The following is an 18,537-nucleotide window of genomic DNA, read 5'->3' on the forward strand; positions in this document are numbered from 1 at the left end:
CGGTCCGTTATTGTTTGTGCATGATCGTATGTGTTGGGTCATGTCGGTCTGTGTAATCGCGTATACGGCTTCCGCCTCCTTATCCGCATTACAGGTTATCTCGATCCGCATGACCAATTAAACAAATTGTGTAAAAAACCTCCAAAAACATGTGTATGCACATTCTCATTTATTAATGCACATCATGTACATAAAGAAATTTCAAGCACGTTAATATATTGCTGCCATTTTGGTTTATCTCGATCATCGGTTATCTTGATGCTTTTTCACTTCACCCTAGGCCGGCGACATAACTGGGTTCCACTGTATATATAAATAAAATAGAATAGAATAAATAAAATTAGTGCAATACACTTTTTTTATTACATCGAATAAATTGAGTAATCACTTAAATTGGCCCAAAATTATATTGATTAAATAAAATGAGATAAATTGAAAAAAAAATTTATTATTATTATTTATTAAATAGTTTAAGTTTGTTAGACCCCATTTGGGTAATACAGATGTGTATACAGTGGTGTGAAAAAGTGTTTGCCCCTTCCTGATTTCTTAGTTTTTTGCATGTTTATCACATTTTAATGTTTCAGATCATCAAACTATTTTAAATAAAAAAGATAACACAAGTGAAAACAACATGCATCCACACCCAGGCCTGATTACAGCTACACCTGTTCACAATCAAGAAATCTCTTAAATAGGACCTGCCTGACAAAGTGAAGTAGACCAAAAGATCATTAAAAGATAGACATCATGCCGAGATCCAAAAAAATTCAGAAACAAACAAATAAGAAAGAAAGTAATTGAGATCTATCAGTCTGCAAAAGGTTATAAAGCCATTTCTAAAGCGTTGGGACTCCAGCAAACCACAGTGAGAGCCATTATTCACAAATGGAAAAAACTTGGAACAGTGGAGAACCTTCCCAGGAGTGGCCAGCCGAAAAATAATTACCACAAGAGCACAGCGACAACTCATCCAAGAGGTCACAAAAGACCCCACAGCAACATCCAAAGAACTGCAGGCCTCACTTGCCTCAGTTAAGGTCAGTGTTTTGACTCCACCATAAGAAAGAGACTGGGCAAAAATGGTTTGCATGGCAGAGTTCCAACCGCTGCTGAGCAAAAAGAACATAAAGGCTCGTCTTAGTTTTGGCAGAAAACATCTTGATGATCCCAAGACTTTTGGGAAAATACTTTGTGGACTGATGAGATAAAAGTTGAACTTTTTGGAAGGTGTGTGTCCCATTACGTCTGGCATAAAAGTAACACCGCATTTCAGAAAAAGAACATCATACCAACAGTAAAATATGGTGGTGGTAGTGTGATGGTCTGGGGCTGTTTCACTGCTTTAGGACCTGGAAGACTTGCTGTGATAAATGGAACCATGAATTCTGCTGTTTACCATAAAATCCTGAAGGAGAATGTCCGGCCATCTGTTCATGACCTCAAGCTGAAGCGAACTTGGGTTCTGCAGCAATGATCCAAAACACACCAGCAAGTCCACCTCTGAATGGCTGAAGAAAACAAAATTAAGGCTTTGGTGTGGCCTTGTCAAAGTCCTGACCTGAATCTTATTGAGATGCTGTGGCATGACCTTAAAAAGGCGTTTTATGCTCGAAACCCTCCAATGTGGATGATTTACAACAATTCTGCATAGAAGAGTGACCAAAATTCCAAAAAACAAACTCATTGCAAGTTATCACAAACGCTTGATTGCAGTTGTTGCTGCTAAGGGTGGTCCAACCAGTTATTAGGTTTAGGGGCAAACACCATGCAGTTTTGGATGTTGTTTTCCCTCAATAATAAAAACCTTAGATTTAAAAACGGCAAGTTGTGTTCACTTGTGGTATATTTTACTAATATTTAAATGAGTTTGATGATCTGAAACGTGTGTGTGTGTATAAATGTATGTGTGTGTGTGTCCTTTTAGAGACATTCTTGAAGCAAACTCTAAAGAATCCATATTATTAGACTGTCGTAAAAACTTGCACTAAAAATTGTATTTTGCCGCACTACAAATCGTATTTCTGGTAAGGAGTGAGTAGCCACAGGGACACTGCGCTAACTCTAGTTTCTTTTTCATATACCAGGCATCGTTGTGTGTTTTCAAGTTTAATAACAAAAATAAAAAAACTGTGACATTGCTTAAAGAAACTTGCGGTCTGCCACTTAATATCCATCACTGAGTTTGTAAGGAGAAGATTTTAACTTCACATATATAAAGCTGTTATAAATAAATGTTTTCCATGTGCTCATCTAGACAGTGATACCTGGACTAGATAAAAATGTGGACATAAAAAACAACACCTACTCAGTGTTTATAGTGGCATTCATTGGACATGTTTTAAAAATATGGCAGTCCTCCTCATTACAGATATGACCTGCTAGTACTGCTTTACTGCTTAACTGACATGCCAAATCCCAAAACTATTCTATAAAATAGTATAATCCCTGTTATTTAAGATGACAAACGGAGGCAAATAGGTTAGACTCCTACTCCTGTTGACTTTTGGCACTCCGTCAAAAGCCCAGCAAAGCCGTCAATCTTTCGTGGCAACTCATGCCATTAGCGTGGGAGGCTACAGAGAAATGCCAGGCAAGAATGCCAGAGGAGATGAAACGTAACATTTATTTAACCAAACGAAAAAGCGATTGCATGTAGGTTTTTCTGTTTTGTGTACATAAATATTCACAACTAAAACCTACCATGAATCTCCTAAAACATTACTTCTGTGGTTATGATGTTCAAACAGAAACAATTTTGTTTAAGTAAAGTACATTTTATATGTCAGGCTCCATTACCCAGAAGTAAAATATAATATAAAGAGAATATATTGTAATATGAAACATGGAAGACCTGTCTGTGTATTATATCTGTTCTGCGGGAGATTTTAACCCTTTTTCTACATTTGCTGTTAATTTATGAAACTAAAAATGTTAATTAAGGCTTTTTTTGTTTGTGGAGTGAGTAAAGTACTCGTTTATTCTTTATCCACTTTCAGAGACCTCATTCTGCCAATAATCCTGAGGATCTGAAAGAGAAACAGGGAGGCAGGCATGTGGACACACTGGGCTTGACTGCAGAGGAGGTAATTCTGCAGTGGCTTAAAATAAATGGCTCAATTTGATTTGACTTAATGAGATACTGCCTTTTCATTTGTTGATTAGATCAATATCCGCACACACTTTAAAGCTTTTTAGAAGATTACAGATCAGGCCATGTACCCTTGTGCTATTTATTTTAAAAGTTTTGTTCTGTACTTGTTTTGGCCAGTTAAAAGTACTGAGGAGGACACAGGAGGAGCACGAGAGGAGAGGTGGATTTATCCGTATTTTCCCCACACCACAAACTTGGGAGCTTTACAGGTTAGAGTAGCCAGAGTCTCTTGGCAAGATGATGCATTGAACATTTTTTTTTTTTTTTAAACACAAGTAAATACTATTGAGATCGCCATTAATTTGTGAATTAAGCAGTCCAAAACATGCAAGCATCCTATTCAATAATGTTCTACAGGTTTTATTGAGCCGATCTTCTTCTAACACCTTATTAAATGTTTTTAGTCATGTTACATTTTGAATTTTACAGTTTTTTTGGGGGGGGGAACGAAAACTTTTTATTCTGCCTGTCTGTGTCTATTCACGTATTAGCGGTTACCTGGAATACAAGACATCCATGAACTCCATGTTGGCTAATAAACTTTTCCATAAAAGGTGAGCTTTTCCACAGTGGTCGGGGACATTTTTGAGGAAAGTTTTGAAATTTTGTTGATGTTTTTTCTACGGATGAATAGGTGGGGCATAACGTTTAACGATATACTGTCTGTGCACTGGTATTATAGTTTTTATTTGACAGTCTGACATTGGTTCTCGCATCTGAAATAAATGAGGGGGAAAAATCTGAAGAAAATGTATTCTGTACAGCCAAAAGTTTGTAGACACCAGACTACTGCATTCATATGCTTTTTGAACATTCTATTCCATATTTAACCTCAATTTTGCCACTTTTTTCTTCAGGCTTTCCACAAGATGTGGAAGCACGGTTGTAGGGTTTTGCTTGATTTTCATTAACAATGTCAGTAGTGAGATCGGGCACTGATGTTGGGTGAGGAGGTCTGGGGTTCAGTCGACATTCCACAGAGCTTGATTTTCTTCACACATTGTCATTGACATGTTTCAAAACTAGTGTTTTCCAGTGAAAGGACATTATAATGGACAAGTGCGAGTGTGCTTTCTAGTTGTGGTGAAGGTCCACAAAGAGGTATCTGATTGTCAGATAGTCAGGTGTCCACAAACATTTGGCCATAAAAATGTTAATTACAAAATAATAAATAATACATCATGGCAATCATGTTTATTATATTAAAATAAAATGTTTATTTTTCAGGGCAGCAAAATCCTCTGTGGCCATGCAATTCAAGTAAAAAAAGTTACTTGCTAAAATCTTATAACACACTTACTCCCTCACAAATAGTTAGTGTGATAAAATTTGTGTTCATGTTTTTTTTGTTGTTAAAGCGGTGTGAATGTCTAATAGTCTGTATAAAATACACAATAGATTTATTGTGCAATTGAATCCTCCATGTTGAGTTTTTCCTTGAATAGAATAGATTGGAGGGTAACGTGCCTTCAGAGGAAAAAGTCTATAAAATCTGTCACGTAGTCCAGTATGAGAGCAAATTGCTGTCTCTTGAGGCACGAAGGCACAGAAAAAGGCATACGACTAGTGGCGCCACCCTTCGGAGACGGAAAACTGGTAAAATTCAAAATGAACATGACATGGAAATGGCTCTCTGTTATATAACTTTACCTACGCTGAAGCATTTATATATTTTCCCTGCCCGTCTTCAGGTCGAAGGCCATTAACATCATTAGTCCACAGCAGTGAACATGAGGAAGCCGATGAAGGCGAGGAGCAAGGACCACAGGGAAAGCAGGAGCACACAATGTTTCTGGCACACACAGACCCTCAGCCCACCCTGTTGGAGAGGCACCGAACTAAAGAACACTTTCCAGCTAGAGTCAGCAAACCCAAAGTGGATCTGCTCCATATTCTCCAGCAGGGGTGGGATCTCAGGTCAGTGTGAACATTGAGTGCTCATATAGTTGTTAATGTATGTGATATATTTTTCCCGCATACTGTATTACTATGGCCTTACTCTAAATGTTTGAAAAGAAGAAGGCTTTCAGTGAGTGAAGATCTACCATACAGAACATTAAAGCTGATTTAACTTTTATGAACAATGAACAATCATACTTAATTAAGTAGTATGGTTCAGTAAAAACAAGAGTGAAGTTATACTCAACACTAGACCATAGGAATCGACAGCTATTCTGATATTGAGTGCAATAGCACAACTGCTGTAGATTTTATACATCAGTTATATAAACAAGGAATTAAAAACAGTGAGTAACTGTTAGAATAGAAGCAAATATACATTTTTCTTTGCCATCAATAAAAAATGTGTTTTTAAAGTAGTCACAGTTGATTAGAGCAATCACAAAACACAGGCCGACTGACACTCTATATAAAGGTGGCATCAAAAATTTATGAGACTAGCTCTGTTTACAAGAAATAACTTTATTTATCTATGTTTACACACTATCACCTTCAAAATAGTCCCCTTGCACAGCAATACAGCATTTTTAGTGTTCCTGCCACGTCTACGATCAGTCCTGAAAGTGTGTCAAGCACCTTCTGCTGTTCGCTCTGGATAAAAACGACCTTAGATCTGTTGACCTTCGTCTTCGGGAAGAGGGCGAAACCCGCAGGACCCAAATCTGCTGATTAGGGAGGGTGGGTGTAGAAGTGAGGCCATGTTGTTTTTGGCAAGAAACTCCAAAGAGTGTGAGGAGAGCTCTGTGACAGGGTGCACATGTGGTCAGAATAGCAGACGTGGTAATGCACGTAGTCAGATTAGCACCAGTTTCACAGCTCCCGAGGTACACAGGACCATGGCACACTGACTTATGAAGGCCAGCGCTCCCTGTGACTGTGCGTGTAATGTGTGCTGCCCTCTGTTGGAGTGTTAGAAAACTAGTCTCATAACTTTATGATACCACATGGTCAACGTGAAGAACTATTGCTAGATTTGGAAATAAATGTAGCAAACACAAACAGGCACAGTGATACCGTACGAACAGAGAAATTTACTGGTGCTGTTATACTAAATTTCAGCACTATGGGAACGCCTCTTGAACAAATCCAATTAGCGAATTTTAACTAAATGTTGTATATGTTTGCTACGAAGCGTAAACGTATTGTGCAGAGCTTCCAAGGTATTCCATGCCAATAAACTCATTACCGAATGATTCTTGTTGTGAAACTCTGGTCACAAAGATGACAGAAGGTTTGTTTACTCTAGTGTGGACCTTCTCTAATGTACTTGACAGAAGTAATTCATATTATATTGCGATAATCACTATATCACTAAAACACTGTGCGGTTGAACTTCAAGGTTCCAGTGTGCTCCAGTGAGACTAGACCCTTTCCTTTTTATATATATATTTTTTGGATTATTGTGGAGCATATTTTGTTGTTTTCTCAAATTTCTCATATTACTAGAATGCTTGCTTGGCTGCACAAACAAGTCTAATCTCTTTCTGTTGACCAGTAAAAGTAGCACAATATAAATTCTAAACATTCACACACTACTACATTAGCATGGCTTAAAGTCCTTGTGAGGACCTTTTATTGATGGCATCAATTACTAACAGCAAAAATGACAAGTCTACAGTGAAACACAACCCAGTGGTTAAAAGGAAATCTTTTGGCCTGGGTTTTTTTTTTTCCATGTCTGCACTGTGGTGTCTTGTTCATGCAGTGTGTCTTCTTTTGCATGACTCCTCATTGTCTACCTTCTACACACAGGAAGTGGATCCATCCTCAGCCAGTAAATCAAGCCGGTCAACCTTGACCTTTATGGCTCCAATTGGCTGTCTGATTGGTGGAGTCAGACTGTCTTTCCTTTGTTTAACATTTAGCAGGAACTTGGAAAAGCTTAAAACACGTTCACTTCTTTCTCACGTTAAGCAAGAGCCCTACAAAAATATTTAAAGCTGCTCTTTTTATACAGTGACATTAATGAATATTACATACTTCTGTCAAAAGTGTAACAAAGACACCACTCTCCGCTTGGCTTATAAAGCCCATCACAATTTGTAATTTGAGCAGGGAATTATAATGGCAAGTCTGAGTTTGTAGAAATTCCTCAGTGTTTGCCAGGACTGAAGAGAGACCTGGGCAATTAGACTACAGTATATCATTGTTTGTGTTTGACAGCTTTTTCCAAAATATTTTTTCTAAACATTGTAGTCCCATCGCTCACCTCAGGTTCTTTCAGGACATCAAAACAATTTATCAGAAGCAATAACAGCTTAAGAAATTCTTTATCTTAAAATATTGCCTTTACAAATATGTTGTTGCACCGACACAGCTCACTGTGCCAGACCAACAAATAACAGCAAAAAATACATACTTGGTGTGTAACATTTTGTTCCACCACCCAGATTAAAAAAAAATAATTATAATTAACATTTTTTTTGTTGCTAAACCTCTATCCTTCCACCTTGTCTATGTACATATTCCTATTTGACCCTAACCACACGTTTGTGTTTTGTGATCTTAACCATTTTGCCCATTTGTTCGTTCTGTCTTCTTCTCCACCATCACGTTCTCTTATGCAGTAAAGTTCAGGCACGCATGGCTTTCTCCTCCTACCTCCACCGGGTTCAGATGAGGCTGCTTGTAGAGAACAGAGCCAACAGTAACGATGTCTGGGCACAAAAGGACAATGACCAGATGGTATTTTTTTAATTATACGTTTTTTTTATTTTTAATCTATTTGTGCCATATCCCAGTTCTTAATTTTGATTGGTCAGAAAATGATATATAAAATATATATATATACATTTTCTGACCAATCAAAATTAAGAACTGATATATATATATATATATATATATATATATATATATATATATATATATATATATATATATATATATATATATATATGACATTTTCCCCAAGATAAACTGTAGAGCACTAGATTATGAACACTGATACACCTACTCATTCATAAAGTTATCTAATCAGCCTGTCATGTGGCAACATTGCAATACATACAGTCACACAGATGTGGACCGAAAAGCTTCAGTGTTCAGGGTTAGGGTTCACATCCACCATTTAAAAATGTTTTAATTCTGTTCATTTTAAACGTCAACTGGAAAAATGGCCTGGTTTGACGAATCTCGCATTTTCTGCTAAGAAACACAGATGGACCCAACCTGCTTTGTATCAACAGTCCAGGCTGGTAACAGTGGTGCAATAGTGTGGGAAAGGTTTTCTTGGCACAATTCAGGCCCATTATTACCAATCTATCAATGTGTGAATGCCACAGACTATTCAGTCGTGTTGCTGATAATGTGCGTTCCATCATGGTGACAATTTACTCGTCCTCTAATTCCAGCAGGATAATGCACCACATGAAAGAAAATAAAACGTTGTCTCAAACAGGTTTCATGAAAATGAACAAAGAGTTCAGTGTTCCTCAGTGGCCCCCTTAGTCACCAGATCTGAATCCTCCTAAGAGATTCTCAGCATTAAAGTGAACGTGGAAAATCTGCACAAATTATCATGTTAAAACCATGCCACAAAGAACTGAGGCTGTTCGGAAAGCAAAAGAAGGCCCTAACTAATGTCAATATACACAGACCATACATAACTTTATGCCCACTGATCAGGCATAACATTATGACCACCTAACGAATATTGTGTTAGTCCCCCTTTTGCTGCCAAAACAGTCCTGAACTTTCGAGCATGAACACCATTATCTTCTTCAGCAATTTAAGCTACTGGAGCTCATCTGTTGGATCGGACCACAAAATGCAGCCTCGGCCACCCATGACCCTGTCGCCGGTTCACCACTGTTCCTTCCTTGGACCACTTTCGATAGACACTGACCACTGCAGAACGGGAACATCCCACAAGAGCTGCAGTTTTGGAGTTACTCTGACCCAGTCGTCTAGCCATCACAATTTAGCCCTTGTCAAACTCACTCAATTCTCATGCGTGCCCATTTTTCAAGTTTCAGGTTTTTATGACCAACCCTCTGGTATTTTAGTGTACCTTAATATTGCTCTTTCATTTCTAATTAATACAATAAAACTACAATATGAGCCATTTAAAAGTGCTAAAATGTCAAATATTTGCTCATCCTGTGTCCTTCAGGAGCTGATAATGCGTTTTCTGATGCGAGCTGCCAGTAACCTGCAGCAGGACATCCAGGTGGTTTTACCCAGCCCTGAGCTTCCTCAGCCTGACCGCCGACACATACTGGCTCATCAGCTTGGGGAGTTCATCCACTGTTATAACCAGGTTTGATGTTGCACATGTGATTGAAGAGGTTTTTTTTTGTGTGTGTGGTGGAATTATGGCTTGACTGAAGTCATATCTGTAACCCAGGAAACAGAACAAATGGTCAAATGTTTGGAGAAGACTGAAGATGAAGATCGATGCGTCAATTCCAATGTGTTTCAGGAGTTTATTTTAGAAGCAAGGTTGGTGTCCTCAGTTTCTCTCTTTCTGTATGATATATTGGTCATGTGTGGTCATGTGACACTTTAGTTACATAAGTAGGATTGAGATTGGTTTATTTCTGGATTTGTTTTATCTCACCTGCTCAAAGTGAAAGTGATCTAGAAGATGTCCTGACTTTCTACACGCACAAAAACAAGTCCTCCAGTGTGTTTTTGGGGAGTTCCAAAAGAGACTGCAAAACAAAATGCGGTAACAGCTCGGAAGAGCCGGCAAAACGTCACAGCAAGAGAAGTGAGCATTTCTAATTTCATTTGATTTTTTTTTTTAAACATAAAAAAGCCGCACCTGTCTACAAGCTGCAGGTGTCTACATTGAAACTAATGAACTTTACACAGGCTTTAACGAAAGACAGTGTTTGTTACACGATGTAACGGGTGAAATATGTTGTGGCTCCTTTAAGAGCAGAGCGGCATTTTGGGAATAGCCTGCCGCCGCATTTTCCCGCTATTACTGCATGTGTGCAAGACCGAGGAATATGTCCTTATTATTTTCTGATGCTCATTTCTAAGTTTCTTTGACTAACCCGTAACGCTGTTGCCAAGAAAAATTAAAAAGCACGAGTTTTGGAAACCTGTCTGTGCTTACAGTTGTGTTCAAAATTATTCAACCCCCAATGCTGTAAATGGTTTTAGGGAATTTAGTGTACATTTGTAATTGTATTCAGAATGAAATCCTACAAGGACTTCTTAAAGAACCATATGCAACTAAAATGACATCAATTAGTTTTGTAATACAGTAGTAAATGTTTCTTTTGTGAATTCTTCATTGACATAATTATTCAACCCCTTAAAGACTACCACTCTGAAGAACAGAGGTTCAATGAAGTGTTTTCAATCAGGTATTGAAAACACCTGTGGATATCAGGGAGCAGCAATAAAGCCTAATAAGCACCAATTAGGCAGCTTTAAAATGACTGTGATACTCAGCTCCTTCTAGACATTTACTGGTGTGGTTACAAACATGGTGAGGTCAAGAGAATGGTCCAGGAAGACAAGAGAACAGGTGATTACTCTTCACAGGAAGGGCAATGGCTATAAGAAGATTGCAAAGATGTTAAACATACCAAGAGACACCATAGGAAGCATCATTCGCAAATTCAATGCAAAGGGCACTGTTGAAACGCTACCTGGTCGTGGCAGAAAGAATATGCTGACTTCGACTGCTGTGCGCTACCTGAAGCGTAGAGTGGAGAAAAGTCCCGTGTGACTGCTGAGGAACTGAGAAAAGATTTGTCAGATGTGGGTACTGAAGTTTCTGCTCAGACAATACTGCGTAATGAAGGCCTCCATGCCAGAACTCCCAGGCGCACCCCCTTGCTGTCCCCAAAGAATAAGAAGAGTCGACTGCAGTATGCCAAAAGTCATGTGGACAAACCACAGAAGTTTTGGGATAGTGTTCTGTGGACTGATGAAACAAAATTAGAACTGTTTGGGCCCATGGATCAACGCTATGTTTGGAGGAGGAAGAACAAGGCCTATGAAGAAAAGAACACCTTGCCTACTGTGAAGCATGGCGGAGGGTCAATCATGCTTTGGGGCTGTTTTGCTTCTGCAGGTACTGGGAAGCTTCAGCGTGTGCAAGGTACCATGAATTCTCTTCAGTACCAGGAGATATTGGATGACAATGTGATGCAGTCCGTCACAAACCTGAGGCTTGGAAGACGTTGGACCTTTCAACAGGACAATGATCCCAAGCATACCTCCAAGTCCACTAGAGCATGGTTGCAGATTAAAGGCTGGAACATTTTGAAGTGGCCATCGCAGTCACCAGACTTAAATCCGATTGAGAACCTCTGGTGGGACTTAAAGAAAGCAGTTGCAGTGCGCAAGCCTAAGAATGTGACTGAACTGGAGGCTTTTGCCCATGATGAATGGGCGAAGATACCCGTAGATCGCTGCAAGACACTTGTGTCAAGCTATGCTTCACGTTTAAAAGCTGTTATAACTGTAAAAGGATGTTGTACTAAGTACTAAGATTGAATGTCACTTGGGGGTTGAATAAAACTGATAATGATGTGAGCTCAGAAAAGACATTTGTGGTTATTTCATTATAAATGTTATGTTATATTTGTCTGACCTACACGTGCCTCTTTGATTTAATTGTAAGCAGGATGACTGAATGATCAGAATCAATGTCAAACCGACCAAAACAATCAATTTCAGTGGGGGTTGAATAATTTTGAACACAACTGTATATGATTTCTATTGCAACAGGAGTTAGCGAGCTCTCCCTTGACCCTGATTCAACGCGTTACAACGGCTTGTATCTAAACAGTAGCCGGACAAGCAAGTCATTGTTCACTGTCTTCCTCCTTCCTTTCATAACTATTTCTCTCGAGAGTTTATCTTTTGGCATCGTTGTGCGTTTTTAAAATCGTCGTACGTTTTTTCTCCCGATGTCGTGCAGCTCAGAACACAGATGAGGTGCGTTTTTTCGTTTTCGTTCGGACATTTTATTGGTCTAATGTTATGGGGCTCAGTTTTTTGGCTTGAAGTTAGTGAAACCAAGAAAAACCCGGGAAAAATTTATAAATAAGCCGCTTCATTGTTTAAGCCACAGGGTTCAAAATGTGGGAAAAAAGTAGCGGCTTATGGTCCGAAAAATACAGTAGTTGTCATTGTGTTTAACAGATGGCATATTTCTTAGTTTCATTTAGTAGCATAAAGGAAGTGAAGGATGTCACTTTTAAAGTATATAAGTATGCAATGCCTGGTTTGAGGTTTTTAAAAGTGTATGCTAGAATAATCACAGTGTTATCACTAATCTATACTGGGGCCTATTTATTATTTTTCTCTCAATCCAGCTGTGTTAAACGCCAGAGAAGACGTTAGTGCTTCAGGATTGTTGCTGACTGCCAAGGCCGACTCACCAAAAATCGAAGAAATCAAAGAGAGTGTTTCCAGACCAGGATACAACAAAAGCAGTATAACTGTGAACATGAACAGCCATAGTAACACAATCCAAAATAGTGACAAATATAGAACATTAAATAACGGTGAACACAAAAACAACAAAATTCAAAATGGAATTGCAGTGACAGAGGGTCAGCCTGAGGCCTTAACAGCCCTAGAGATTCGAACAAATGAAAGCAGAGCAAGAGGCTTACACGATGGAGAACTTTGGAGTAAAAAATCCAACGTGGCTCTTGTTGGAAATATTGATGAAGCGTCAAAAAACATGAAAGATATCAATAAGCAGCCTGAAAGTGCAAAAAGTTATAAATGGCAAGTCAGGGCCCAGGGTTCTCAGCACATTTCATCTTATCGTGCAGTCCTAGACTGTGAGCATATTCGCCTGCAGCAGCTCTTTCCACGATCTCAACCTGAAGCTCAGCCCCAGACTCAACCTCCTCCTTATATCCATCCTCCCCCACACCTGCATGCTGAATCCCAAAGCAAACTACAAACTACTTTATCATCTTCATCCACACATTCTGTGCGGCCTACGCGGGTAATGTGGGCTTCTTCAGATTCATGTTCACCGACATCAACTCCTGATGTGCTACAACAAACCCCGACATCACAGGCTGTACAACTGATTGCTAGTGGTGTTTCATCTTCCAGTACCCATAGCACAAACATGTACAGTCGGAAAGTATTGTGGCCTTCTTCTGCAGTGCAAGGTAATGATCACTGGGCTACACAAAAATGTTTTTTTTTCCCCCTCAGAAGGCCCCATTTAGTAATTTCACAACGAAAAGGCTTTTAAACCTACTTTCTTCTATGCTTGTTTTTCAGTGAGTAATAAGGCCAGTAAGTCCAGACCTGCTTCTGCTGCAGTGTTGAAGGAGCCAGATTCGCTCTCAGCCCAGGCCCAGTCAAATCAGCAGGCTATAGTGGCTGCCCTGAAGAAATTAGTAGAGAAACAAGCAGCTCGCCAATACACCACCTCCAGCCACATTAGTCTCCTTACACAGCATGTAAGTGCCTGGGGACTTCTCTTTTCTATAGTAACAGCTCATTCACAGGGATTTCTACTTTTCCACATTGAAGTAAATTTGTGCAAAAGGACATTTTAACGTCTTATAACTGCCAGCATGTTTTTAGGACAAGACTCTGCACCCTCAGGTTGCTCAGTAACCTAACTTGTTAATTTGGAGAAACAAGAGAAGGGATGACTGTTTATAGATGCAATAACGTGATAATATTAATGGAATATAATAACACTAAATGTAACTCCAAATGGGTAAAAGCATGGCATAATTATATATATATATATATATATATATATATATATATATATATATATGTGTGTGTGTGTGTGTGTGTGTGTGTGTGTGTGTGTGTGTGTGTGTGTGAATGATATACACCGAATATCACTGTGACACTGTAACATTTTGTCCTGTGAAGACACTGATTATCTCTTCATCATGGCACCTGTTAGTGGGTGGGATTTATTTGGCAGCAAGTGAACATTTTGTCCTCAGAGTTGATGTTTTAGAAGCAGAAAAAATGGGCAAGCGTAAGGTTTTGAAACTGCAGCTCTTGTGAGGGTTCTGTAGTGGTCAGTGTCTATCAAAAGTGGTCCAAGGAAGGAACAGTGGTAAACCGGCGACAGGGTAATTGTCAAACTGTGTGGTCCGATCAAACGGAGGAGCTCCTGTAGATCAACCTACTGAAGAAGTTAATGCTGGTAATGCTCGACAGGTCAGGACTGCAAAAAGGGGGACCACAAGTTATTACACAATATTAGGCTGTTAGTTTTATTATTATGCCTGATCATTGAGCATACCTGCATGTTGTATATTTTAATACTTGATATATGCTATAATTATAATAATAATAACAACAATTAATTATATATATATATATATATATATATATATATATATATATATATATATATATATATATATATACAGTGGAACCTCGGAGTCATGGCCTCAGCGCTATGACCTCGCATGCTCGCGACTTTCATTCCGACCGGCGACTCTCATTCAGATCGGCTCGTGAGCAACCGCGAGCTGCTCAAAACGCTAGTTTTAACATTTCTAATCAAGGTCATTAAAACACACTTCAGCATACTATATAAAGTGAGTACCCATTACTGTATTTTCTGTACTTCTCTACTGCATACTTTACTGTACTTTATTTTTTTTAATTAAGCATTGTAATTGCTGTTAGATTACATGAAGTATTGTTAAAATAGTCTAATAATTAAGTGTTATGGAGTGAAATAGTGTTATTTACTCATTGAAATCGATTTCGTATAGTGTTCTTTAGGTTTTTACTGGGTTGGAAGGGGCGTATCAAAAGGTCGCGAGAATTCGGAACTCGCGACCGGTCTTGGTCCATAACCCTCGTGAGCTCCGAGGTTCCACTGTACATACATACATACCTATATATATATATATATATATATATATATATATATATATATATATATATATATATATATATATATATACACATGCATACATACCTACCTACATATACTGTATATATATTGGGATTAGGATTGTATTGTGTGTACATCAGAAGGTGCTTGTTCATAGTTAATAGTTAATGTTCATAGTATCATTAGAACAAACAGTAGCAGAGATTTTTTGTTATTAACATTTGATGGCTTTGTTGGTGCCTAAGCAGAGCCAAGTAGCAGAGAGGGTACTGAAGGGTACAGCATGGATGCTGGTGGAAGATTCAAAGCTTTGTGTGAGGTCTCATTATCAGATGCTCTACAGCAGAGGTGCTTTGTGTTGATATTTAACAGGCAGGCAGGGTTTTTTTTTCTGAGTAATTGATGCTTATAAATAGAAGAATGTGGCAAATTGGCACCAAGTGAGGGAGTAAGAGCACTGGTGTGTGTGTGTGTGTGTGTGTGTGTGTGTGTGTGTGTGTGTGTGTGTTTTATTCTCTTCTATCATTTCTGCCCTGAAGCTTTTTTTTCAGTGGGAAGCCCACTGGCTGAGTTCCCTCCTAATTCCCTCCCTTCCTTTCTCCTCATTGCAGTGTCACCAGACCACACAGACGGCACATTTTCAGCCTTCCCTTCCTCCTTCACTCTAATGTATACTGTTACATTAGAAGGTGTTTGCTTTGTTTATCATGGAAAGTTCATTCGGGCACATTACTTTCCAGCCTAGTTTTATGGGCTGGACAAACACACAGACAAATTTATGCTCTGTTTTATTTTGGGTTTAGAATTAACTTAAATGTAAATCAAACTTGCGCGTTATAGTGTTTGGTGTATTCAGAGAGTGGGGCTGACTTATGTATAAAAACAAAGAAAAATATATAGTGCATAAAAACACAAGTGCACATCAGAAACCATGAACAAATGTTAAGGTGATTGCATAGATTGATAAGCCAGTTGCACTTTTTAGGTGTTTTGCTGTGGGTATCTGCTGATGGGTATTTTGATGGGTATTTGCATTGGAAATTTTGAGAAGTGCCATTTATGCCATGTTTTTCCAAACTACCTTGGGCATTACGTCTGTTTTAAGGTTCATTTTAATGCCATTATTTCTATGGTAACATCTAAAACCCGGAACTTGTAACGCAGATACCCTATTCAACTTAATGAGTTCTTCGGGTAGAGATTTTAGATGGAGCATCCAGTGTTAGCACTGAAGTAAAACTTTGCTTTTTTTTTTTCTTGAAAAGTCAAGTAAGGTAAAGCTGTTTAAAGCTGTTATAACATTACTGACAACAGTAACGAATTGGTTTCGCTAATGTTCCAGAACATTAAACTTGTGCAATACTGATTTTTCCGTTGCTTACAACTGTCTGTAAAAAAAAAAAAAGACCAACGCAAAAAAAACCCACATGACAAATGATTTATTAATTCAGATAAGGTAAGATAAGACATGAGTATTTCCATCATGTTGGGTGTATGAAGAGTATGTCAGGCCATAATATTATGAGCTGTGCAGTGGGGAACTACTTGCCACGTAGTGGTGATTACTTCTGCAGTAATGCGCAATCTGGTAGTAATGTTATAATCAGATTTAAACTCTTGCCCATGACCTATGCCTGAAAGACACGATGGCCATAATAAACATATTTAGACACACATGCACAAGCAAACACTGATGCAGACACCCCCCACACACACACACACACACCCCGCCACCACTCTTGATTTAGCTACAAATAGTGCAGACTAGGCAGTTCGAGTATATTCTCAAGACTCCCATCTTGATTAGTATTTTTCAAGACAATTTCTATGTGAGCAAATTCTTTGGTCTGGAAAAACACCATAGTTTCACTGACATATCTTTTTTTAAATAAAGTCTGTACCTACAAAAAGAAATTGAAACCCTTGTCAATGGCTTGTGCACATCTTTAGATCTTTGGTCAGTATGCCAATAAAATGAACATTTAAGGGTCTGAAAATGGCACATACTTCGCATTTCTGACCTCAGTCAAGCAATATATATTTATCTTTTCAATGAAGTCATTACTTGTGGTTGGTCATCATGGCTGGCATGTGGCATGTTTGTAATGTGGTTGAAATATGACAGCAATTTCCTTCAGTTTGTGCTGGAGACAGATCAGGCACTACAGTGTAGCATTAGACCCACAGACAGTCTTAATCCAAATCCAAGGGATATTTTTAGGTCCAACAATATAGTTTAAGAAAATGCTTTCTCTGACTGTTCAGAACTACATTTTGAAATAGAAAAAAAAAAGTGTGCATGGTTTAATTGTATAATTGGTATGACTGAATATACACAGAGTATGACATTTGCAGGTCATACACGTGTTTTGTCATCGATTGTGACATGTATTGACAAAAGATGGCAGATTTTAAGCTAATACAGTATTTGTAGCATTCAATATGAAACTCTTTCCCCAAACCCATGGAGGATCCAAAGGCCTGGCTGTACTCTGTCAGATCTTGCATTAACTTAAACACCTGTCGCCAAGGAATGCCTGATATTTCCCCTTTCTCTGGTATGATAACCAGACAAACTGCTAAGCTGTCCACCTGTCTAGAAACCCAGCCTTAAACTCTGGGAAAATAAACAGCTTTGTCAATTCCACAGGAGCAGGATGAACAGAAGACGTATATAGCCGTAGTTCCAAAATCTCAGAATTCAGCATTTTATTGCTGGAAGCTTTTTATTTGCGCATTTAATTCATCTGACTGCCTAATCACTCCTGCCTATATTACATCCTTTTCCCATGTCTTGGTCCAGTGCTTTTGATGACCCTGGGGTTTGTTTACAGTATGTGTTCATGATTAGACTGGGAAAAAACAAGAGAAGTGTGTAACTACATCCTGCTCTTAAAGACTAGCTGTCTGTGTAATTGCTTATTTTCTTTAAAAGTCTGTTAATGGCTCCTGGATAACCTCTAATTTCTAAGTTTAGAAAGTGGTGTTAGTTTGACATTATTGTTGTATTTGTGTGCCGATAATAAGAACAGATATTTATTTTCTCCCATTCTTTCAACCAATAAAGTAATTATCTTAAATAACATGAAAAAACAAGCTATGAGAATGATCACTGCTTTCGACAGTGACTATACAAATATCAATTGCAAAACGGAATATACAATTTAATTATTGCTTATTTTACTTGTTTTTCTGTTTTTTTTTTTTTTGTGCATAGTTGACGAACCTGAACTTAACTAAAGGAGTTTTCAGCAGAGGGGTGCAGAACATCACATCAGGTCCTCGGCCCAAAACATCGACATCTCAAGACTCTGGAATGAACCTCTATGGTGTTGTGAGGTTAGTACACATTTATGTGTGCACCTGGGTATGGGTATGTGTGTGTGTGTGTGTGTGTGTGTGTGTGTGTGTGTGTGTGTGTGTGTGTGTGTGTGTGTGGATGAGGAGGGGGCCATATTTAAACCTTTGCCTGCCTGCCTGACCATTTAGGTTGTCAGAAGTTATTTCACACAACTTTTACAGGTTTGCGATAAAAGCGCTGTAATGTAGCGTTAAGCCAGTGTCGTTTTTGGTGCCATTATAGTACATTTATGTATTTTGACTATTA

At 38.5% G+C, this 18,537-nt stretch overlaps 1 protein-coding gene across 1 annotated transcript in view; it reads left to right on the top strand.

Annotated features, from left to right (window-relative positions):
- The window catches only part of ttll5 (tubulin tyrosine ligase-like family, member 5), an 83,150-nt gene that overhangs the window by 28,900 nt on the left and 35,713 nt on the right, over positions 1-18,537 (top strand). Inside the window, exons 17-29 of the mRNA XM_046854924.1 lie at positions 3,000-3,086; positions 3,272-3,363; positions 3,646-3,708; positions 4,382-4,415; positions 4,600-4,750; positions 4,846-5,071; positions 7,681-7,798; positions 9,225-9,371; positions 9,459-9,553; positions 9,682-9,824; positions 12,397-13,215; positions 13,331-13,512; positions 18,148-18,269. Of these exons, the coding sequence (XP_046710880.1) occupies positions 3,000-3,086; positions 3,272-3,363; positions 3,646-3,708; positions 4,382-4,415; positions 4,600-4,750; positions 4,846-5,071; positions 7,681-7,798; positions 9,225-9,371; positions 9,459-9,553; positions 9,682-9,824; positions 12,397-13,215; positions 13,331-13,512; positions 18,148-18,269 (2,279 nt within the window). The remainder of the gene's footprint in view (positions 1-2,999; positions 3,087-3,271; positions 3,364-3,645; positions 3,709-4,381; positions 4,416-4,599; positions 4,751-4,845; positions 5,072-7,680; positions 7,799-9,224; positions 9,372-9,458; positions 9,554-9,681; positions 9,825-12,396; positions 13,216-13,330; positions 13,513-18,147; positions 18,270-18,537) is intronic.

Source organism: Silurus meridionalis, chromosome 8 (assembly GCF_014805685.1).
Source record: "Silurus meridionalis isolate SWU-2019-XX chromosome 8, ASM1480568v1, whole genome shotgun sequence".
NCBI classification, from domain to species: domain Eukaryota; kingdom Metazoa; phylum Chordata; class Actinopteri; order Siluriformes; family Siluridae; genus Silurus; species Silurus meridionalis.